The sequence below is a fragment of the Cyrtonyx montezumae genome, unplaced genomic scaffold, assembly GCF_038088225.1.
Source record: "Cyrtonyx montezumae isolate F1298 unplaced genomic scaffold, pur_monq_1.0 scaffold_22, whole genome shotgun sequence".
Lineage (NCBI taxonomy): Eukaryota > Metazoa > Chordata > Aves > Galliformes > Odontophoridae > Cyrtonyx > Cyrtonyx montezumae.
In genome coordinates, this window is record NW_027071959.1 from 1132730 (window position 1) to 1155205 (window position 22476).

Genomic DNA, 22476 nt, shown 5'->3' on the forward strand with positions numbered 1-22476 from the left:
GGGGCGGCCGCACTCCCGCCCCGCATTCCTCCGTCAGAGGCTGCGTGTGCGGGGCCGTGCGGGACGGGGGCTGCGCTGCAGGCTGAGTGCCGGGGCCGAGCGTCTCCCCGACGCGAGCGGGTGAGGAGCGGGCAGGGCGCTGCTGGGGGGATGGAGCCGACCCACGCGGGGCGGGCGGCAGGGAGAGCTGGTGCCCACGCTGGGGTCCAATAGGGGTGATGGAGTGGAGGGCAGCGGGGTCGAGTAGGGTCATGCAGCAGGTGGCGGGCGGGAGGGGGGGCATATCCCAACAGGGGCGGCGGGGCCGGGGCTGCCCCGGTCTCCACCCGCAGAGCCGCACGCTGGTGCGGTGGGACTTTCCGTGCTGGGAAGGGGTTAAAACCCGCACAGGATCCCATCCTGGCTCCGCTCCCTTCCTATGCCGGAGCCCAGCCCCTCACTGGCTTTTCCTCCGGACATCGGACATCGTACCGGGGCCTCGGCGCTGGCGAAGGCGCGGGCGGGCTGTGGGGTGGCACGATGCTGGGGAGCGTGGCTCCCCTGCGCACGGGCAGCGGTAGGCAGCCCCGCCAGCGTGTCGGGGCCGTGGGGACTCTGCCGCAGAGGCTCCCGCTCAGTGCCCGCACCAGGACCGGGTGGCAGGTAAGGGAAAGCAGGGGCCCTATGTCTGTATCTGACGGGGACCACGGAGCTGCTCCCGGGTACCCATGGGCCGTGCCCGTGCTCTGCCCGTCAGCTGGCACAGCCCTCCTGCGCCGTGCAGCCGCAGCCTTACTGAGCCTTCGCGTCGAGCAGAGCAGTCTGGGCTCCGTCCCAGCCCTGAATCTGACGCCTGCTGTTTTCCAACATTTCATTTTTTCCGTGGTGTGTAATAGCTGCCCGCTCGCCCCCACAGCTGCACTCAGGGCCAGCCGGGCTGGGAACGCTGTCCCTCACCTCGTGGGACACCAGGGCCATGGGCGATGCTGGTGTGGGGCTGCTGTGGGGAGCCGAGCCCAGGGCTCGTGCTGCACCCCGTGCCCCAGCTGCCCTGCATGGGCCATGGGGCCGGGAGGGAGAGGGCCCTGTCACTGCGAGCAGCAGCTGGACCCAGAGTCCCTCGTAGAGTGAGCCCGCTCCCATGGCAGGACCAGCCTGCCTGGGAAGGGTTAAGCTGCATGCAGCCAGGCTTGGGCGGAAGGGAGGGACGTGAGGAGCAGATGGTAAATTTAGTAACCCCAGAGCGTCCCGGCACAACAAGCGGTGTGAGCGCCGGGCGAGGGAAATCGCCCTCATGGGCTGGGTTCCTCCCCGTGTAGAGGAAGGCTGTGGGTGGCTGCTGGCCTCGTGCCGTGTCTGTGCGTCACGCGGGACAGGCGTGCTGCTGGGGGCTGCCCGAGGGGGGCAGGAGCGGGTTAGGGTGGTTGGCAGAGTGAGTGGCCAAAGAGCCCTGAGCTGCACGGAGTGGGCAGTGGCAACTGTGTCCCTGCTGTCCTCGTGGCTCCGGGTGCTGGTGGTGGGTGGGGATGCAGTGCACCCCTAAATCTGGCTGCTGCTGGCCTGTGCAGAGATGGGGATGAAGGCACGCACCCGGGTGCTGGAGCCAGGAGCGTGTGGGTGTGCTGTGAGACACTGCGCATGGAGGCAGATGTTGATGCAAACAGCTGGATTCTGCTCTGGTGTGTCTGCCTGTGGCCATCAGGGCCCAGCTGCAGACCACTCCCAGCATGTACTGGAGTCTGTTTTCTGCAGCATCTCCCGAGCCGCGCCAGCATGATGGCTCCTTCCTATGATTAGCATGCATGTGGGTGTTCCTAGGTGCTGGAGTCCGTGCTTGCTGGGCAGGGATGTGCACTGGCTTTGGGGAGCTGGTGCAGGGCTGGAAACAGAACTTGAGCACAGGGTCTGCAGCACAGAGCCTTGTGCGGTTGCACCCACATGGGCACTCATACCAACACCTCTGTCTCTCCCAGCCTGTGCCTGACATCACCAGGCGCCTCCGTGTGAACACAATGGAGGCTCCCAGCAGGACCACCACCAGCCCGACCCGCAGGGTGCAGACCATCATCCAGGTGAGGTGCAGAGCTGCTATAGGTGGGGCGAGCCATGCCCATGGGCACTGCCCCAGCACGTGGTAGGGTCCTGCCTTGGTGGCACAGAGTGCAGGGAGGGGAGGAGAGACCTGGCTGCAACAGCAGTGTTGAACCCCTGCTGGAGCATGGGAATGCAGCAAGGAGTGTTTCCCCTCTGTGCCAGCCCTCCTGCAATGCTCTCCTCTTCACCCATTCCTCACCCCGATCCTATTACAGGATTGGCAGTAAAGCCAATTGAGCTAAGTGGCTGCTGCCTCGGATCCTCTTAGAAGCAGCCCAAGCCTGGGGGATCTTCCCTGTGGGACCTGACCTGGGCACACACCTGGTGCAGCTCCCCAGGGCTGGCAGCATGAGAGGGAAAGAGCCCTGGGCTGCCTGCATCCTCCTGTCTGTCCTGCCTGGCCTCCACCCCTCTGTCTGCACGGCCGTATGCATGCAGGCATGTTTGGGGGCACGTGGGTGCTGGCAGGAGAGGTGCTGCAAAGCAGCCCAGAGCAGGCAGCACAAAGGAGCAGGCTGCTGCCACAGGTGCCATGTTCACCCCTCCCTTCTCATCCTGCACCATGGGAAGATAAGGAGCCTGTAAATATTTATGACCTGTTACTGTGGTGCACAGTAGGAACAGAGGTGGCTTCTGTGTATGCTTGGCTCCAGGAGGGGCCGAGCAGGACACGTGAGGGCTGCCCCTGCTCACAGCACTGCACAGCCCTGACCTGTCCTGCTCTGACCCTTGCAGAACAGCCCCCTGGACCTGATAGACACAGGCAAAGGGCTGAAGGTGCAGACAGAGAAGCCGCACTTGGTGAGCCTGGGCAGCGGCCGCCTCAGCACTGCTATCACACTGCTGCCGCTGGAGGAAGGTGAGCGCCAGCTGCTGGAGCAGCCTCCCAAGTTCGGGTGCACCCCAACCCATGTAGCTGCTTGCTGCCTGCAGCGGCTTCCCAGGGATCCCCATGGGCATGGCTCACCACGGGGCAGCGGGGATGCTCAGCCTGTCTCTCTGCAGGGAGGACGATGATTGGCACGGCTGCGAAGGACATTGTCCTGCAGGGCCCGGGGCTGGCGCCTGAGCACTGCTACATCGAGAACACGCGAGGGACGCTCACTCTGCACCCCTGCGGCAACGCCTGCACCATCGACGGCGTGACGATCCAGCGGCCCACGCGCCTCACTCAAGGTAGGGCTGCGGATAGATCGCTGTTAGCAGCTCCTGGGCAGGATCCGGCCCTCCTGGGCAGGGCTGTGCCATCAGATAGCACAGATGTCTCCAGAGCCATCCTGCCACTGCCTGTCCCGTACCTGCAGCTCTTGGCTGGAGGTGTGGCACCTTTCGGGGGTTTGTCTTTGCTCCAAAAGAAAACCATCTCAAGACCTGTTGCTGGTGTCTGCGAGGAGCAGAGGGCCGGGTACTCAGAGAGTCCTGTGTGGTTGGAGGGGCTAGAACCCCCTCGTCCCACCGCAGCCCCCCTGCGAGCGCGGGGGGGGGGAGCTCAGGGCGGTACCCGGAGAGGAGCGGGGACCCCAAGTGGACACGACCGCGGGCAGCGCTGAGACGCAGAGCGCAGCGGGCGGTTTCCTCACGGCCGCCCTCACATTTTCCGCGCCTGCCCACTCTGTCCGTGGATCACGTCTTTTGGTCGCGGAGTCCCCACGCTGCCGCGCTGTCCGTGCCCCGCGGAGCCGCCCCGCCCGCGCGGCCCCTCCCCGGGGCGGTCCGGTGCGCTGCTCCCGCTGCCCAAGCGGCGGCGGCGGCGGCCAGCGGGCGGCTCGGGCTCGGTGAGTGTGGCGGTGGGGGGACGAACACACGCGCGTCCGTGCCCGGGGAGGGGGTGGGGGGGGGCAACGAGAAGGGCGCTGGGAGGGGCGGAGGGCACCGCGCCAGTTCTGGGCTTTGTTTGGCGGCCCCGGGCTGCCGACGCCCCGCGGAGCTGCCGCCCGTCGCCTCGCCGCCAGCGCGGTCTCGCTCGTTTGTCGTCCTCCGTCTGTCTGCATCCGTCTGCCGGGACCGGGCCGCGGTGTGATGCCGAGCTGTCACCGGGTCGGGCTTTGGGGCACCGCGCCTCCGCGGGCGGCCGGGGCGGGGGCTCCGGGCGGGGGTCGGCTCCGGGCAGCCCGGCCCCTCCGACAGCCGTGGCTGCTTTCAGCCTTTCTCCATCCGCCATTTCATTCATCGCCCGCGGTGTCGGGTTGCGCCGGAGTTAGAAATCCGGATCCTGCGCTCCTTTGACAGCCTCTCATTAGCGGCGGTGATTTATCCGAGGCGCTCCCGGGGCGGGGAAGCCGCACAAAGGCCTGGGAGCTGCGGACCGGGGGCTCCCGCGGTGCTGGGCGGAGAGGGGCGGCGGGGCTCGAACGGTGCGGAGCCCACCCGAGCCCGCTCGGTTCCGCTGCTGAGGGGAGGAGGTGCTCCTCGCAGTTTCAATCGCACCCCCGCCGGAGGTGGATGGGTGCTTGGGGGGGCAGGGTGCTGCAGCGGGACCCCCCTCCCCCTCGAGGGCAGTGACCACGTGAGTGGAGGAGGAAAGGACCCGGTGGGCGATGGATGCAGGCGCTGTTGACATCCCCGTGTCCGCGTTGTCTGGACGCGGCTCCTTCGGACGGGCGCGGGGGGAGGGAGGGGGTGGTCGTAGAGCAGGAGGTTAGTGATCACCGCTCTGGGAAGAGCGGCTCCTGGAAAAGCATGGAGAGTTGGGCCCATCCACTGTGTGGCTCTGCCAGCTGAACCAAACACGTGCAGGGCTTCTCTTAACGTGGTGCGATCTGTGTTACCTGGAGCTGATCTGCTTGCTGGTGTCACATAGGGCACCGGGCTGCCCTTCTCCAGCTCCCTGGTGGGAGCTGGGGCTGACGCATGCTGTTATTTCTGCTCCCCCATACCTGGCATAGGGTGGTCCCTGCACATGCTTCCCACCCCCCACCGTCTGCCTGGGGATTTCCCGGCCCTGCTCCCTCCATCCGGACCCACCTGCTCTGCTGGGGCTGCGCTCTGGCTGCGCGCTGCCAGCTCAGCTGCTCCAAAAAATGCATCCCCTCCAGCAAGGGATTTTCAGCTGCGGCTGACAGCGAGGAGCGAGCCTCTCCCTGGGGCCCTGGAGGCACTTCAAAGCGGGGTGTGTCGGCATACCGTGCCGGCATGGTGCGGGCTGGCAGCACCCCTGCGGGGAAGGCGGCCGGCCGCGTGCTGCCCGCTCCCGGCACCCTGCACTTGCTGCGGGTGTGGGACTTTGGCACTGCGGCGTCCGGATGCTGTTGTCTTCACACACCTGTGTGTGTGCTTCTGAGTCGCCTTTTACAGCCCTTGCAGGGCGGGTGTGGGCAGCACTTCCCGCTGCAGGTGGCAGAGCTGTGAATGCTCCCCGTGCCACCCGGCCCTGTGCCCTGCCTGCCCCCCAGGAGCGATGCACGGCGTCTGAGCCGCCCGCGCTCAGCAGGGACCATCTGCAGCCTTTGCTGCTGTTCCCTGGGGCTGGCGCAGCCTGGCTCCCGTCCCTGCATTCCTCCCCGATGGCGAATCGGCAGCCTTCCCTGCGAAGGCTCCGGGTTTGGGCCAAGAAGCGGCATTCTCCTACAGCGGACAGGAGCTGTCTTGTCTGCAGCTGGCGGCGGCGCTGGAGTGTTGCCAGCCCCCTCCGTGCGTGGCCCCAGCTGTGCCTGCGTGCAGGATGCGCCCGGCGGCGGGGATGGCGGGCAGTGACCTGGATTCCAGCTGTGCCCCTCGACCCTGGAGCTGAACCCCCTCTCTCCCCAGGGTGCACCATCTGCCTGGGCCAGGCGACCTTCCTCCGCTTCAACCACCCTGCTGAAGCCAAGTGGATGAAGAGCATGATCCCGGCAGGTGGCAGGAGCCCTGCGGCTCTGTACGGACTGCCAGCAAGTAGGTGTCCGCTCTTCATCCTGGTGGGGCTGTGGGGATGTTAGGGCTCCCTGGAGGCCCACTGCAAAACTGCCTGCAGCTGCCATCCCCCTGTCCTCGAGTGGGGTTTTCCTGGGTATGGGTGGGATTACAGGGCTGAGCAAGGTCACCTATCATCACAGTGGGCTCCGGGCTCTTGTGATGCCCATCTGTGGATGCTCTACGGTGCTTTTGCTGGCTGGTGACTCAGCCTGGTGGCTGTGCTGATGTCTGTTAAATATTAACGGTGCCTGGGAAGAGCATTACAGGTTTCTGTCCAACCTGAGCCCCCTACTGCGTATGGGTCTAGGGGTTGTGCTGCGCTGGGGCAGAGATCAGTCCTCACTCAGGCCAGGGGCATAGGGCGGTTGGGTGCACGCAGGCCCCTCTGCTGCCTGGGAGCTGCTGTTTACATGGAGGTCTGGCTACAAGGAGGCTGTGAAGGCCGTTTCCCTGGCTGCAGCACTTAATTGAAGCAGCTGCTTATCTCACTGTGTCTGTCTGCAAGGCGCGAGGTCCCTGCACCCAGCCTGGCTCCAGGGAGGGGATGAGACAGGCCCTGTGCTGATCGGGGCTGGCAGCTCCCGCATGCCATCCCCACGTCATCCCTGTGGCTGTGGGTCCCTGAGCAGGGCACAGCTGGAGCTTTCAGCAGCACTATTTGCTGCTGGTTGGCTCCCAGTGCAGTCCCTCCCCACTGAGGAGGTGGCAGGGACCTGCTCAGTGCTGGCACAGCCCCCAGCCCTTCCCCAGTGGCAACTGGTGCCAGGCACAGGAAACTGTGGGTGCTGGAAGTCACCAGGCACTGGTGATTGGATCTGTGCAGCTGCACCCTGCTCAGCACCAAGGAAGGATGCTGTGAGCTTGTGGTATGATTTGTGCCATGTGCACAGTGCTGGGGTCTGGGAAGGCATCAGGCCTTAGAACTGGAAACAAGGGGTAAATACATGAGGAGGTACTGTGTTCCTGAGCATCCTATAACTGCCTATGGCTGCTGCCCACTTGGTCCCTGTGACACCAGAGGTGATGCCTGCTGCTCTGGGTTCTGCCGGGGCCCACAGTGTCTGTCTCAGCAGGGATGCACTCCTGGTACACAAGGAGCAGGGGTCAGCTTGGTGTCAGGTCTCATGCTGCTGTTTGGCTGCTGCATATCTGTTTTGCTGTGGCTGCTCAAGATCTGCCAGTGTGGTGCTGCTCTGTGCCAGCATGGTGACGCTGCCCTGGCTGGGAGCTGCCACTGCTGTTATTAGCGTGTCCTTTGAGTGACAGGCACATCGGTGGCACGCAGAGCTGTGTCCAGACACACCACGGCCTTGGGCCAGGCTCAGGCAGGGAGACTGCGTGCCAGCATGCCTGTGCCCTCGTGGCTGGCTGTGCACAGTATGATTTTGCGGGCAGGAGCCTTGCACTGTGGGGAGGAAGGGTTTAATGGAAATGAAACGAGCTCTGGTCTGCCAACTGGTTGCCAGCCTCCGTCTCCTGCCTCATCTCCCCAGGGCTGGTCAGTGTGCCCTCTGCAAGCCCTGCAAGGCAGCGTGGAGCAGAGTTGGGCTGGGGGTGGGGGGGTGGGGCTGTCTCTAGAGCTGTCCCACAGCTGGCCGGGGGCTGTGGGAGCGGGGCTGCATGGTGCCCCCACCCGCTCTGATGCCTGCTCCCACATCTGCCTGCAGAGCCCGAGGCCCTGGTGAATGGCAGCCGCCAGCTGCCCGCACGGGAGCCCAGTCACAGCTCCCTGGTGAGCTCCATCGAGAAGGACTTGCAGGACATCATGGACTCACTGGTGCTGGAGGAGCCGGTGTCCTCCAGCAAGAAGCCGCCTTCCCGCGGGCAGTCCCCGCTCTGCCCCATGGTGAACGGGGGTGGGCGCTGCCTCCTGTCCCCTCCACTGAGCCCCGGTGCCGCCTCGGGGGGCTCCAGCTACGAGAACGCCTCTCCACCCTTCTCCCCTCTCTCCTCGCCCGCCAGCAGCGGCGGCTACACCAGCCACTCGCCCAGCAGCCAGGAGCAGGGCCCGGCCGTGCCCCCCGTCGTGCCGCTCCGCTCCTCCAGCTACAACCACGCCGTGCAGCCCCCCCAGCAGCGCCCATCTCCACCGCCCTACGGGGGCCCCAGTGACGCTCGGCCGGCGGAGAGCCCCCGCGCCTGGCGGGGTGCCCCGGACGGCCCCGCGGTCCCGCACCCCCTCGGGGAGCGCGGGGCGGGCAGTCCCCGCGCCCAGCCGCCCGGCAGCCCCCGGCCAGCACCCCGGACCTTGGGCTCCTCGGTGCCGCGGGTGCGGGCAGCCCTGCAGGAGCGGCCCCCCAGCCCCTTCCGAGAGCCGAGGGAGCCTCCCGCTCCCAGCCGGCAGCCCGCAGCCAGGCTTCTCCCGGACGCTCACGGCAGCCAGAGTGGTCGCGGGCTGCAGCCCCCCGAGAGCCCGCGGGCGGCCCGGAGGAACGCGGAGAGCATGCGGGAGCTGCCGCCCCTCAGCCCGTCCTTGTCCCGCCGGGCGCCCAGCCCTCGGGCGGCCCCGGACGCCCAGCCCCGGCTGGGCAGGGAGGTCCCGGGAAGCCCCCGAGCCAGGCGCAAGGGCCACGATGAGCCGAGTCCCGGGGGCGGGAGGAGCAGCAGGGCCGGGAGCCCCTCGTCCCCGCTGTCGACGGAGCCGTCCCCGCGCCGTCCCAGCTTCAGCTCCTGCCTGAGCCCCGCGCACAGCCTGGGCTCCCTGGCCGTGCCCTCGCCCCGGCAGAGCCCCCGCGCCCAGAGGAAGCTGTCGGGGGACGCGCGGCTGCCGGCGGGCACGCGGGAGCGCAAGAACAGCATCACCGAGATCAGCGACAACGAGGACGATCTGCTCGAGTACCACCGGCGGCAGCGCGAGGAGCGGATGCGAGAGCAGGAGATGGAGCGCCTGGTGAGCCGAGGGGGGGCTGCCGGCCGCGGGGGGGTCCTGACCCGGGCAGCCGGAGCCCAGGGTTGGAGGGGCCGGGGCAGCCCCGGTGAGTGCAAGGTGGCCTCTTTGCAAATGGCTTCGAGCTTCTGTTTTCAAAATGCAGGCCTTTTCTCTTGGGGATTTTGCTGACGGCAGCTTATGAATGATGTGAACGGGCTCCTGGGCTCGAGCTTATCCAGAGATTATGGCCAGGAGCAGTTGGTGCCCCTGGCGTGCGGGGAACTGCTGCCTCGCCCCAAACCCCTCTGCTGGAGGCAGCTCAGCCTGGGGCAGTGTCGTTCTGATGTGCTCGGCCTCCTGTTGTAGACGTGTAATTTTTAGTGCCTCTGGGTTTGCAGGGTGCCTTGCCAGGGCTGCGGCCCGGCGGGGACGTAGCGGCCGCCTGCGCGTGATGTGCAGATGCTGTTCCCGGCTGGCGACTGCTGGGAGGCTCTGTGGGCATTGCATCTCTATATTTAGTGATGGGGATAGAGTTTTTATAGAGCGAGCAGCTGCCTGGGTGGGGCTTGCCCTGTGCATCTGTCTCTCCCTGCTGCTCCGTGGATTGCTGGGAGCAGCCAGGGACTGCAGGGGCAGCGGGGCCAGGGGAGTGCTCCTTGGGGCCAGGGCGGCACTGCTTGGCCCTGGCTCACCCGGATGGGGTGTGCAGTGCAGATGTGTGCGTGTGTCCCCTGGCACTGCTGCCCATTGCTGGCATGGGGTACTGGCTGCATTTCCCGTGGGCTGCTGGGTTGATGCATCCCACGCCCCTGAGGACTGGAGGTGACCTACAGATGCCCTGGCTGGATTCACCTCCCCAGGGGCCATCCAGGACCCTGCTAGCTGCTGCCTGCCCTCTGCCCATCCCCATGCCATAGCACAGGCAGCAAGAGCCCTGTTTACTCAGCCCCGAGTCACAGCAGGCACAGGCATCCTGAATCACTGCCTAGAAATAACCCATGCAGAGGCAGTACAGCACTCAGCCGGGGTTGCTGTCTGTAATTAGTCTGTCTCCAGCCCTGGGCTGATGCCCTGAGTGCTGCCCAGGGCTGGTTGAATGCATTGGGCTGGGGCATGGAGCAGCACAGCCCCTGGTGCACAGAGTGCTGGAACTGCATCAGGGCAGCCGGGACCTTCCCAGCATGGGTGATGTGCTCAGAGCTGGAGGAAGTGCTTCCTGTGTGCGGAGGTGGCAGTGACCCAGGGTGTGTGGGAGTGGGGCACTCAGGGCAGGGTGACACATAGGGGATGCTGCTGGGAAACAGGGAAGTGCCGCTGATGTGGCTGTGGTGAGCTGCTGGCAGGCAGTGCCCCCAAGAAACAGTTCTCCTTCCCCAATGAGGAGATGTTGGCCCCTGCAGTGTCCTGCTGCCAGCAGGCACTGCGTCCCCTGCCCTGGCACAGCAGCGTGCCCTGGTGTGCACTGGGATGGGCGCTGCGGGTCTGTACTGACCACACCTGCCCACAGGAGCGGCAGCGCCTGGAGACCATCCTGAACCTCTGTGCTGAGTACACCAAGACCGACGGCTCTGAGCTGCTGCCTGGCCACGTGGATGCCGGCCGGCGGGCACCGAGGGGCACGGCAGGGCTGGGCCGTGCTGCAGAGGAGCTGGGTGTGCTGCGGCAGAGGGAGAGCCTGGAGAGGTCGGACGAGGAGAACCTGAAGGAGGAGTGCAGCAGCACTGAGAGCACACACCACGAGGTGAGGGGATGGGGATGTCCAGGCTGTGCTGTTCTGTGCCGCGCCGTGCTGACCTGCCCCCTCTGCAGCACGAGGAGCTGGCAGGCCCCCGCGCCAAGGAGGCACACCGGCTGGAAGAGGAGCGAGCCTGCGTGTTCGGCCGCCTGGATGAGCTGAAGGGCCGTGTCAAGGAGCTGGAGCAGCAGCTGCAGGAGACGTCACGAGAGGTGAGGGTGTGGGCAGCACCCAAGTGGGCACTGGGTAGCAGAGGGGGCCAGAACGGCCATGCTCACACAGCTATGTTCCCCCAGGCAGAGATGGAGAGGGCACTGCTGCAGGGAGAGCGGGAGTCAGAGGTGGCACGGCTGCAGCAGGAGCAGGAGGTGGTGCAGCAGCTGCAGGAGAAGCTCTCCAGCCTGGACTCCAGCATCCGGAAGGAGCGGGACAAGGTGAGCCCCGAGGCAGGGCTGTCTCCTTGGGGCTGTGACATGCTGTTGCCCACCCCAGTCCCCACATGCAGGGCTGACTCTGGTGGGGTTCTCCCACGCTCCCCTGGGGAATGTGTTGCTGGGGTCTGCAGAGGCATCCGGTGACAGCTGCTGTGTCAGCTCCACGGGGTCTTCCCAGGTGTCCTTGTGTGCAGTAGGAGCACCAGTGTTTGTGCAGAGAGGAATGAGGAAGAGTGGGCAAGCAAGCTGGGCAATGCCTTTCTCTTTCCTCTCTCTGGGTTCTTATTGTGCCAGGCTCCATCTGTCTGTCTGCTTGGGACCAGGATGGTGTCCTCAGCCCTGCTGGAGGAGGGCAGGGGTGGATGCTGGGGACGTTGGTCTTGCTGTCAGGCTCAGTGCTGCAGAGCTCTGACCATGTGGTTTCAGCACTGCCCAGCTCACTGCCCTCCTGCAGGCTGAGGTTTGCAGCAAGCCCACCAGCTCTGCTGGCCGTCAGTTTGCTTTGGTCACACACAGTGGTGGCGGCTGCTTGAACATCCATCTTGCTGGAGGTGGCCAAGTTGCTCTCTTCTGAGCATTTTGCATTTTTAGCCAGGAATTCCCTGCAGGTGCTCAGCAGCAGCTCTGGGATGCGGGTTGCACTCTTGCCATAAGTCTCCCTTGGCATGAATTCTTTTTGCAGTCCTGGGGGGAAGGCAGACCATGTCTCGCCTCCCTGCGATGGTCTCAGGACCCTGATGTGCATTGCTCAGTGCCTGTATGCAGCCAGGGCTGCATGGGGCTGAGCTGCCCCCAGCACATCCCAGCAGCACTGCTGTGGCACTGGGGATCTGTGGTTTGTTTTTGATTTTCAGACCGTTCTCAGGCATTTTCTTTAGTGAAAGGCAGCGTTGTGCTACGCTAGGAGAGGAGCAAAAAGAAGCCCCATTCCCAGAATCTCAGTTGATTTAACCACCTGCTTTTCTGTTCAGCCTGCACTAACTGGCTCTAACAGTGGCTGCTCTGAGTGCTGTCACTAACCACTGACACTTCTCCCCACTCACAGCCTGCCCTGGAATGCTGGGCAGCAGCATGTCCCACCTGCCTCCTGTCCTCTGTCTGCTTTGCCCCCGTGTCCGTGCCCAGGAGGGAGGGATGTCCTCACTCACAGCGCTGCTGTGCTGGAGGGAGCAGGGAACAGCTCTGCCCCTGCCCCAAGGGAGCGGGGGGGTCCCACACCAGCTCCAGGGGTGTGTCTGCAGTGCTGGGTGGGAGAAGGGTGGGAGCAGCTGTGGGACACACTGGTGCCAGCGGTACCATCACCACTGAGGTGTGGATGCTGTGGTATGAGAGGACAGTCCTCAGAAAGGGACCGTGTAGGCACATACACAGGCAGCACAGTGCTGTTACCTGAATACTGGGCAGCAGCAAACTCAGCAGAAGCCAAGTGAGCGAAGGTGCTTGTGAAACAGGAACTTGTGGCAAAATACCCATGGACAAGATTCCTTCCCAGGACTGCAGGAATTTTGGGGGTTTCTAAGCAATGTCCCAGCAAGGATGGGGCTTTCCTTGTTTGAGCAACGCACAAAAACGCAGCAGTGCACAGTCTGATGCGCCAGGGGGTTGTTCTGGCAGAGAGCCTGCAGGCAGAAAGCTGGGACTCCGGGTGCTTTTTGTGCTCTCTGCTCTCAGCAGCTCAAACTGGGGTTACATATGGTGCCCTGCCAGCTGGGCATCTCTGGCTGCACGGACTGTGGACAGGAACAAGCATTTGTTGTGCGTCTGACCTGCCACTAATGTGCTGAAGAACCGCACAAGCAGCTCCTCAAGGAGACCATGGACCTTGGTCTCCTGTAAGTAACCACGCTGCTGCAGAGATACACAGCAGCCACCTCGCCGGTGTGCTGGAGCTGCTCTGGCTGACAGCAGCACCCTGGGATCCAGGCACATTAACGGACAGCTCTGGTGCTCGTTGTGAAGATGGCTGTGTGGAAAAGCAGGGGCCTCCAGTGGCTCCTGGAGCCCTTTGATGGCAGTTTGCAGGATTGGGATGGCTTAACCCATGTTGCAAAGCCAGGTCAACAGTGATCTTTTCACTGTCCTTAAATCTTTGGCATGGATTCATGAGACAGAGGTCCAGGGCTGTGGTCGTAACCTCTGTAACGCTGCCCAGCCCGGGCTTCTCACGGCTTTTGCTCTCTCAGTCTCTCAGTAAATGCCTCTCTCTGGCTGACCCCTGTCTAATCCTGCAGCTTCTGCATGGCGCGGATTTGAGAAGTGTTGTTTTCTCTCTTTTTTTTTTCCCCCTTTTTTTTTTGTTTTTGTTTTTGTTCTGTTTTGTTCTCCCCTAATTCAGGAAAGGGCAAAGGTTGATGCTGAAAGGAAGGAGCTAGAGAAACTCCGGGCGCTTTACAATGAGTCGAAGAGCCACCTTGATAACTGCCCTGAGTCAATGCGGGAGCAGTTGCGGGAGCAGATGCGAAGGGTCAGTGTCTCACCCCCACCCCTCCTGGACCATGGCCCACCTCCCTCCGCTCCAGCTTAGGCCAGCTCTTCCCTGGCAGCTGGGGCCACACTGAGAGCATCGCAGCCGGGCCGGAGGAGGCTGGCGCCGTGTCGGTAAGCTTGCTGCTCACCCGGCCCCAGGGCACGGTGCTGGCTCCGGACCAGGCAGGGCGCGAGCACGCCCCGAGCATGCCAAGGAGGAGCCGTGTGCCCCACAGCAGAGCCCCACATTGAGCGTGGTGTCCTCTCCTGGGGTTCTGCTTGACCCTGAGCAATGGGATCTGCCCCACATGAGCCGGGCTGCACCCTGCCCGCTTGTCCATGGGCTGCAGTGCCCTGCTCCCTTCTGCTGAGCGTCTCCAGGCTGTGGAGGCATTGCTGTGTCTGTGTGTCCGGATGGGCGCTGTCCCTGGGAGTTGGTCCCTGTCCTCCCAGGGTGCTGTCCCCAGGCTGCCTCCCGAGATGGGAGCCCGAGGGAGCTCTGTGTCCCTGTGTGCGTGTGCTTCCAGCTATTTCCTGCGCGCGTTTATTTACACAGTCCTGTCAGTTTATGTTAGTGTCATTCTGCAGCATTTTTTCCCGTTATCTGGTATTTTCTGGTAGCTGCTGGCTGTCCCCGGTCTGTGGCTGGAGCAGCCCTCACTGTGCAGCTCTCGCACACAGCCTCTTGCATCCCCTTTCCAGGCTGGTGGCAGATGCTTCTGCATTAGACATGGGTCAGGGTGATAGCAGGCGCTGCCCACAGAGCACAGTGGGATGCTCAGGGATGCTCAGTGGTCCTGGTGTGCAGGAGCCCCAGCAGCTGCCCTGCACACAGTGCTCTCTGCGTGGCCTCGGTGTGGTGGTGGATGTTCTTGGAGCGTGGCAAATGTGTTCTCGCAATGGGAGCACTGCCAGGGCAGTGTTTGCAGACCCTGAGCTGAGCGCCAGCATCCCAGGGTGCCACTGTTATTTAAAAGTTGGGGAGCCAAGGGCATTTGGCTACAGCATCTGTCGTAGTGCTGGTCTGTGGTGGATCTGCTGTCAGCTTGGTGACATGGGCACTTGTCGTGCTCCCTGCATGTGCTTGTTAGTGGTGATGCTGCTAGCATGTGGCATTTTCTGGCTCAGCAGTCTGGCAGAGCGTGGCCCTGGGCTGGATGGGGTCAGGTGGGAGCAGCTGATCTGGATGCAGCTCGCAGCCATCGTGAGCAGCACATCCCGTGGGATCTGTGCCCAGTGCCTTCTCCACCACCTTTGCATTGAAGCAAGGGAGTGAGCAGCCACCCCATTGTGTGTCTGAAGGAAGCAGAGGCCCTGGAGACGGAGACCAAGCTCTTCGAAGACCTGGAGTTCCAGCAGCTGGAAAGGGAGAGCCGGCTGGAAGAGGAGCGCGAGGCACGGAGCCAGCAGCTCCTGCAGAGCAGGGCTGAGTACCACCGCAGCATCGCCCGCAGGAAGGTAGGGACACGGGGCAGCAGCCCCACGTGAGTTCCTCCTCAGTCCCCCATGTCCCCAGCTGCCAAGCTTCCCCTGCAGCCAGCTCAGCCTCTGCCGGTCCCCAGGAGCGAGTGGCTGCGCTGGATGCTCAGGCCGCCCAGATCCGGCTGCAGAGCACCCAGGAGGCTGAACGCCTGGCCCAGGAGAGGAACGACGTGCTGCGGCTCCTTCAGAAGGTAATGCCTGCAGCCAGGGCCAAGGGGTTGTCACACACTCCCTAGCCTTATGTGCTTGCACCACATGGGCCAGGGCACGTCACTGCAGCATCCCAGCGTGCAGATGTTGCTGATGAGGCTTAGAAGGGATCCTGCCTCCTCTTGCAGCAGGAGTTGGCTGTTAGGATGTGCGGTCGGGCCTGGCCACCACGTGATGATAACCTTCCTCCTCTCTCTGCTCTTGTTGTCATCATGTGCTCAGGAGAAAGAGAAGCTTGCATCTCTGGAGAGACGATACCAGCTTGTCACAGGTGGCAGGAGCTTCCCTAAGATGTCCTCAGCTCTCAAAGAGGTAACTGGGGAGATGGGTTACTGTCCTGAGAGCTGCTCTCCTGCATGCTGAGCTGTTTCCACCCACAGGGACAAGCCTGGAGCACTGCAGTTTGTGTCTGCAGCAGTTCCTCTGCTTCCCAGTGCCATCTGTCTGAAACAGGGCACTCACACCACTCCAGGCTTGTCTGAGGGCTGCAGGGACCGTCACCAAGTTGGGAGGGAGGGAAATCCAACAGAGCCAGGGTTGGGAGCAGCAGCATCTCTCCCACAGCCTGCTGGGATGCTGCAGGAGCCCTGAACCAGCCTTTGTTGTTAGTGGGTGGCATGGCAGGGGCAGAGTGCATGCAGGAGAGGGGATAGCACAGCTACAGAGCACCTCCCAGTCCGGCTCTGATCAGACTGCGGCTGCAGTGCTTCCCAGCCTGCTGCTGCTTGGGAGAGGAGCAGGATGGCAGAGTGCCCTCGTGCCTCAATGTTCTTCTGCCTACCTAGGGATGGGGGCTGCTGCTGCTGTGACCCTGCTGCCTCTGTGTGCCTCGCCTATGTGATCTTTGCCTTCCCACAGGAAACCCTCCATATCTCAGAGCCTTATGAGCTGCTGGAGGGAACTAAGCCCCTGACTCCCCCACTAGGAGCAGCTGTCTCCTTAGCTTCTCCTTCTGCCCACTCCTACCCCAAGACACAAGAGGTAATGGCACTAACTGCATGTGCTTGCCCCACACAGGGCAGGCTGAGTCTGTGCATGGATCTTCCTGCTGGCAGTGGGGTGGGTGCCAGACCCCTAATGATGCCATGGGGCAGCATGTCACACCCTGCAGCAGCAAGCTGAGGCAGTGCAGACAGATTCTTCCCCATTTAGCTATCTGGCACTTGAGCTTGGTAACACCAGCTGCCTGTCCCTGCCACATTCCTCCTGCTCTGGGCTTTACCCAGCCCTGTGGCTGGTACTGAGCTGCTGCCATCTGCTTTAATCCTGGTGCAGTGTGAATGCCCCACGCTTCCCCTTTGCTTTGCACTGACCGAGGAACTGCCTTCCTGCAGTGGTACTGGGGGAGCTCAGGGCACCTCCTATTGCCATGGTGCCATCTTGCCTTGGAAGGCTTGTTACCCTTAGGGACCCCTCTCTCAGGCTGTTGGAGCCGTGGCAGTGCAGGCTGGAGTCTTCTGTCTCTAGCACATGGTGATGTTGCATGTAAAGCAGCAGAAAGGCGTTGTGCTGGGACACCCAGCCCTGCTTTCTGGTAGCTGCAGACAGGGATGGTAGCAGGCAGGGCAGGGCTCGGCTGGTGGTGGTGGGTCACTTGTGTGCATGGGGAGGTTTGCTCCTGTTTTGAGGTCAATGCCATGAGGCCAGCACTTGGGTCTAATTCTCCTCCTTCTCCGCCGTGGATTTCTAGGAGTACATGAGGCTGTCTGACGTTTTCAGGTTCTACAGCAATGCATACGGCTCCAGCCTGGACACTAAAGCTTCTGCTGCTGCTGCCGCTGCTGCTCAACACTCTTTCTTGCTTGCTGTGCCCCCTGCAGCCAACGAGGTACCCGCCCCAGAGCATGCTCGGGTTGCCTGCCTGGGGCTGCGGTGGGCTGGCACCCAGTGCTCAGAGCTCACCTCTTCCCTAGGCTGGGCAATTTCTTTCGCTGCAGCTGAGCAGGGAGGAGTGGTGGGAGCAACCCAGCCTTGCTAGGGAGTGCTTCTTATCTGCTCCAGGCAGGGTGCTGGAGCAGGGCTCAGGAGCAGAGCAGGGGAGCAGGAGGATCAGTGTGACAGTTGCCTCTTGGTCCTGGGAATCTCTAGGGCTGTGGTCATTGTTCCTATGCAGGAACAGGGAGGAGCAGAGCTTTGTCTGTGCTGTGTGGTGCCTGGGCTGGGGGAATGGTGAGGGGATGGAGAAGGGATGTCTGAGGTCCATGCTCTGCGCTCTGCAGCATTGGCATCACCACCTGCTGCCCTTTCTTCTGGGGATGCTGAGACCTTTTCTGAGGGCTTGTCCCCACTGCCTTTTGCTTGCTCCTCTGTGCCTATCTCTGTCTGGCTGTCCTGGCCCACAGCCCTTCTCCTGGCTCACTTTGCTTCTCTCTGCCCAGTACGTGACCATTGAGCAGCTCTCGGGGATCCTGGGTGGTGTCAGTGCCCCTGCTGCTTCCCCACTGGGCCGTGCTCCTCCAGCTCCTTCGTCCTCAGGCTGCGCTCCTCTTCTTCCTTCTCTGCCGGGTCTCTCTTCTCCCTCCATCTCCACAGAGGTTTGTGTCTCATTTCCCTTCCTGTGCCCCCAAGCATTCCCTGGGCAGAGAGGGGTGCTGGCAGGCTGAGGGGGACATGCAGAAATGGTTGAGGTGCCCGGGGTGCTGTTGGAACAACCCAGACAACACCATGAGCTGCAGCCCCACTGCTGTGCTTGCTGCTCTGCTACCCATGTAGCAGCAACCCGAGCTCTGCCTGACACGTGTGGTGCTGGGCTGTTGAGGAGCAGTGGTGTCCCAGAGCTGTTCAGGCTCATCCAGTGGTCGCTGGGGTCCCTGGGGTCTGCACCTCGCCTGCCTTGCCCCTGCTAACTGGGGCCAAGCACCGCACAGGGTGGAGATGCTTTGACCTCTCACTCTTTCTGTTTGTGTCTGTTCCTCTCAGTGTGTTTCTGTCTGTCTCTCCCATCTCACGCGGTGTCTCTCTTCAGATGGAGAAGCAGCTTCCAGGGGGCCCAGTGTGGCTCCCAGATCTTGATTTAGAGAAGTGGTACCAGGAGGTCATGGCTGGCTTTGAGACCTCCTCCCCTGTCTCTCCTCCTTCTTCCCCTCCTCCACTCCCAGCTAAAGTTCACTCTTCTCAAAAGCCTCTCCAGGTAATGCCCTGCTCCCCCTGCAGCTGCATGGGGCTACTGCTCAGGCTTTGGGGACCACTTGGTGCCACTGTGCTGTGGGAGGCTAATAGCCCAGGGGAGTTGGCAGACACCCAGCTGGTTGCTGGAGCCTGCAACAGTGTGGGACTGCTCCCTCCCACCACTCTGTGCTGGTGCCTCAGCTGTCACAGTGACGGGCATTGTCAGAGTGAGCAGTGTGCATGGGGCAGGAGTGGTGTGGGATCTGGTACCGATGTTGGAGCTGAAGCTGTCAGCCCAGTGTGGGTATCTGCAGCCTCCCTTTCCCCTCTCACCTGTGCATCTTTGTGCCCAGATCTATCGTGCCAAAATGGAGGGTGACACTAGTGCCCTCACTCCTCGGATGAAGAGCAGCACCCCATCATCCTCACAACTCAACATCTCCAAGCTGGGCCGCAGCCCCTCACCCAAGGTATGGCCACGGTGGAAGCTGTGCCCCGTGCAGGGCTGCTGCTGCCCGACACCAGCCCCATCCTGAGTGCTCGGGGTGGTGCTCACCGCACACTGTCTTGTCCCAGGGTCCCCTGCACGCTCCAAGCCACGCAGGCAGCCTGCCACGCAACCTGGCAGCCACACTGCAGGACATCGAGACCAAGCGCCAGCTGGCCCTGCAGCAGAAGGGTGAGTGCCAGCTCCATGCTGCCATAGCTCCATGGGGCTGTGCTCCCACTGGCCGTGCCTTCCTTCCCAGCCACCCAGAGCAGCACAGGCTGCGGTGGTGGCCCAACTTCTCTGCACAGCTTGGCAGAGGATGGAATCTGGCTGTGTCCCTTCCCTACCTAGCCAAGCAGGACTGGCCGGGGTCATGGCAGCCCTGTGGGCAGCAGGGCTGGAGACAGCAGCCAGGCTCCAGTATGACACAGCACCTTGCTCACAGTCTCTCGCTTTTCCCCTCTCTCTCCCCTTCCCTCAATCCCTCCACCTGACGGTGCATCTCCAGCCGACTCGCTCCCAGCAGAGCCCTTGCAGCCAGGCGATGTACCAGGTAGAGATGTGGAGTGGCTCGGACTGCCTAGAGTAGCCCCAAGGCAGAAGCATGGCTGTTTGCTGTTACCTTCTACACGGATGGGGAGGGGGCATGGCTAGCCAGGACCCCAGGATGCCTGTCAGTGTCTGCTTATGGACAAACCCCCCAACCCCTGCAGGCATTCTGCGCAACATAGGAGCTGAGAGAAGCTCCATGCTCCCACATCTCCCAGGGGCGTGGGAGCCCAGGCCCTGCCTCATCCTCCTGAGTGCTGTGCTGCACAGAGAGACAGGCCTCTGAGATAAGAGGCTAGAGCAGGCATGCCACAGGGCTGCGCCATGGCCAGCGCTGTGCTCTGCGGTGTTCTTTGGGCCAGAGCAGCTTCTTGCTGAGGCGGGGCTTTGGGCTTGGCAGGCATGGTCCCAGGCTGTTCCCCTGTCAACGCTTTGCCAGCCTGCTCCCCCAGCCTGACGCATGCGCCCCTTGGCTGCCACTGCCGCGCGTGTCGGAGCGCGGGCAGGGCCCTGTGCCAACTGCTGACCTGTGCTGCGTGTCCCTGGGGAGGGCTGTGCTGCATGTCAGCCCCGCGCCTGGAGGGGGCACCGGGGGAGCTGCTGCAGCTCTGGCAGCTGTGAGCACAGCCACTGGGTTGGACCTCCCAGCCCTTCCTTGGAGCCAGGGCCAGCATCGGGGCACCATCTCACACTGAGCTCTGGGCCTAGCTCCTCCTGACAGGTGCTACTGCTCACACACCAGATCCACGGCTGCAGCTCCCGCCTCCATCTCCCCTTACCCCATCCCGACCCCTCTGTTACTCCCAGGGATGCTGAGCCAGGAGTGCAGCTCCCACTGGGTGCAGTCCGTGCACACCTGTTGCTTGTGGTGCTCAGTAAGGCATAGTGCTGCTGCAGAGCCAGAGCTGGGCTCTTGAGGACAGCCCTGAGCCAGACTGAGATGAGCTCTAAGCACAGCACTCCACTGCAGCAGCTCTGTGCCCCTCGGTGCCCAGGCAGCAGAGCCTGCAGGCCCACAGCTGCCTGCTGACCTGCTCTCTCCTTCTTCCCGGGGTGCAGGTCAGCAGGTGATTGAGGAACAGAAGCGGCGCCTGGCAGAGCTGAAGCAGAAAGCAGCAGCTGAGGCTCAGTCGCAGTGGGAGGCCTTGCACGGGCAGTCCCCCTTTCCCCATTCCTACCCTCCGCTCATGCATCACTCCATCCTCCATCACCACCACGCCCATGGTGCGGGCCCACGGGCCGAGGAGCTGGACCACGCATATGACACCCTCAGCTTGGAAAGCTCGGACAGCATGGAGACCAGCATCTCCACGGGCAACAACTCAGCCTGTTCGCCTGATAACATGTCCAGGTAATCCTGGGGCCGGCTCAAGCCCCTAGGCTGAGTAGTGCAAGAGTGCAGGTGATGTACCTTCTTTGGCCCAGAGTCCTTGCCGTAGGTATTGCAGCTACCTGCTGAGACAGGATTCCCTTCACACCTGAGAGTCAGAGCCTGACTCTGCAGAGACAAGGGGGTATGGAGGGGATCTCTGTCACTGCTGCACTGTGCAAATGAGGGGTTTGAGTACTGCATGAGAGCTGCCTGCTGCGAGCTGTCTGCTGTGACACCTTCATGTCACCATCCTCCATCCCATGCTCACCTGCAGCCTCTGTCAGCACCAGCTCTGCAGGGCTGATCCTTGGGGCATCTGTCCTTGCCCAAGCCAAGCATGGGGGCTTTGCTGCTGCATCCCAAGAGCCTCCAGCAGCATCAGGTTGTGCTGAGCCAGCCCTTGGCCCAGGCAGGGTAGCAGGAGCTGTGCTACGTGTGTGTTGACACAGTGGCACTCAGTCCTCTGCAGGATGGCAGCTGTGCTTGTCTTACAGTGCAAGTGGGATGGATGCAGGGAAGATTGAGGAGATGGAAAAGATGCTGAAGGAGGCGCATGCTGAGAAGTCCCGGCTCATGGAGTCCCGGGTGAGCAGACATACCCCCGGGAGCAGGCTGGGACCGGGACAGGGGCTATGTCCCCGATCCATTGGGTCCTTAAGCCCTTGGCCTGAGCATGTCTGCACCCGCAGGAGCGGGAGATGGAGCTGCGCCGGCAGGCACTGGAGGATGAGCGCCGGCGCCGGGAGCAGTTGGAGCGCCGACTGCAGGATGAGACGGCCCGCCGGCAGAAGCTGGTCGAGAAGGAGGTCAAGCTGCGGGAGAAACATTTCTCACAGGTGTGGGGCTTTGGGACACAGCTCCCAGTTTCTGCTGGGGTGCCAGAGCCCCCTCCGCGGGCAGGGAGGTGCCGCTGCACTGACACACAGTGCTGTGCACAGCAGGGTTTGCAGCATGGTGTTGCTTTTCCAGGCTCGGCCTCTGACACGGTACCTCCCCATCCGCAAGGAGGATTTTGACCTGCGGCTGCACATCGAGTCCTCGGGCCACAACGTGGACACGTGCTATCACGTCATTCTGACAGAGAAGATGTGCAAGGGCTACCTGGTCAAGATGGGGGGCAAGATCAAGTCCTGGAAGAAGCGCTGGTTTGTCTTTGACCGCATGAAGCGCACCGTCTCCTACTACGTGGGTGAGTCCCTGTGTGTGCCCCTGTGGCCGCACTGCCCCTGTGCCCGCCTATGCTCAGCCCCAGCACCACGGCCACGTGGCTGTCCCTTCCACACGCTGTCCCCCCATCCCTTCCCCATGCCCCTACTGACACTGGTTCCCTCCACGGGGCAGATAAACACGAGACAAAACTGAAGGGCGTCATCTACTTCCAAGCCATCGAAGAGGTTTACTACGACCACCTCCGCAGTGCCGCTAAGGTGGGACCCCGGGATGCGGGTGGGGGGAGCCCTGCGGGCGAGGGAACCCACTGCCACGGGCTGACCCTGCGCTGTCCTCCGCAGAGCCCCAACCCTGCGCTGACGTTCTGTGTGAAGACCCACGACCGCCTCTACTTCATGGTGGCACCATCAGCCGAGGCCATGCGCATCTGGATGGACGTCATCGTCACGGGGGCCGAGGGCTACACGCAGTTCATGAACTGAGGGCTGCGTGAGGGAAGGCCGGGCAGCACAGAGCCCAGCGGGCACGGCCGTGGGCGGCTTTTTGTTGTTGTTGTTGGGGGTTTTTTGTTTGTTTGTTTGTTTGTTTTTTATGTTAACTTTTTAAAAACATTTTACTGGAAAC

The 22476-nt window shown here is 62.8% G+C and overlaps 1 protein-coding gene across 6 annotated transcripts; it reads left to right on the forward strand.

The window, feature by feature from the left end:
• The first annotated feature begins 494 nt into the window (after positions 1–494).
• PHLDB1 (pleckstrin homology like domain family B member 1) lies at positions 495–22387 on the forward strand. 6 transcript variants are annotated; one of them, XM_065738379.1, is made up of 25 exons: positions 495–642; positions 1953–2051; positions 2809–2932; positions 3079–3249; positions 5821–5946; positions 7635–8857; positions 10344–10577; positions 10646–10783; positions 10868–11005; positions 13341–13469; positions 14774–14929; positions 15034–15144; positions 15386–15475; positions 16022–16144; positions 17542–17697; positions 18129–18293; positions 18625–18741; positions 18848–18950; positions 19270–19314; positions 20370–20661; positions 21177–21267; positions 21372–21518; positions 21652–21871; positions 22024–22109; positions 22194–22387. In XM_065738379.1, exons 1-25 carry the CDS (start codon positions 520–522, stop codon positions 22332–22334), a joined length of 4548 nt encoding a protein of 1515 aa, XP_065594451.1. In that variant the 5' UTR covers positions 495–519; the 3' UTR covers positions 22335–22387. The 6 variants fall into 6 exon arrangements, with proteins under 6 accessions (XP_065594451.1, XP_065594452.1, XP_065594453.1 ...); XM_065738380.1 differs by lacking the exons at positions 17542–17697; positions 18129–18293; XM_065738381.1 differs by lacking the exons at positions 16022–16144; positions 17542–17697; positions 18129–18293.
• Positions 22388–22476: the final 89 nt, after the last annotated feature.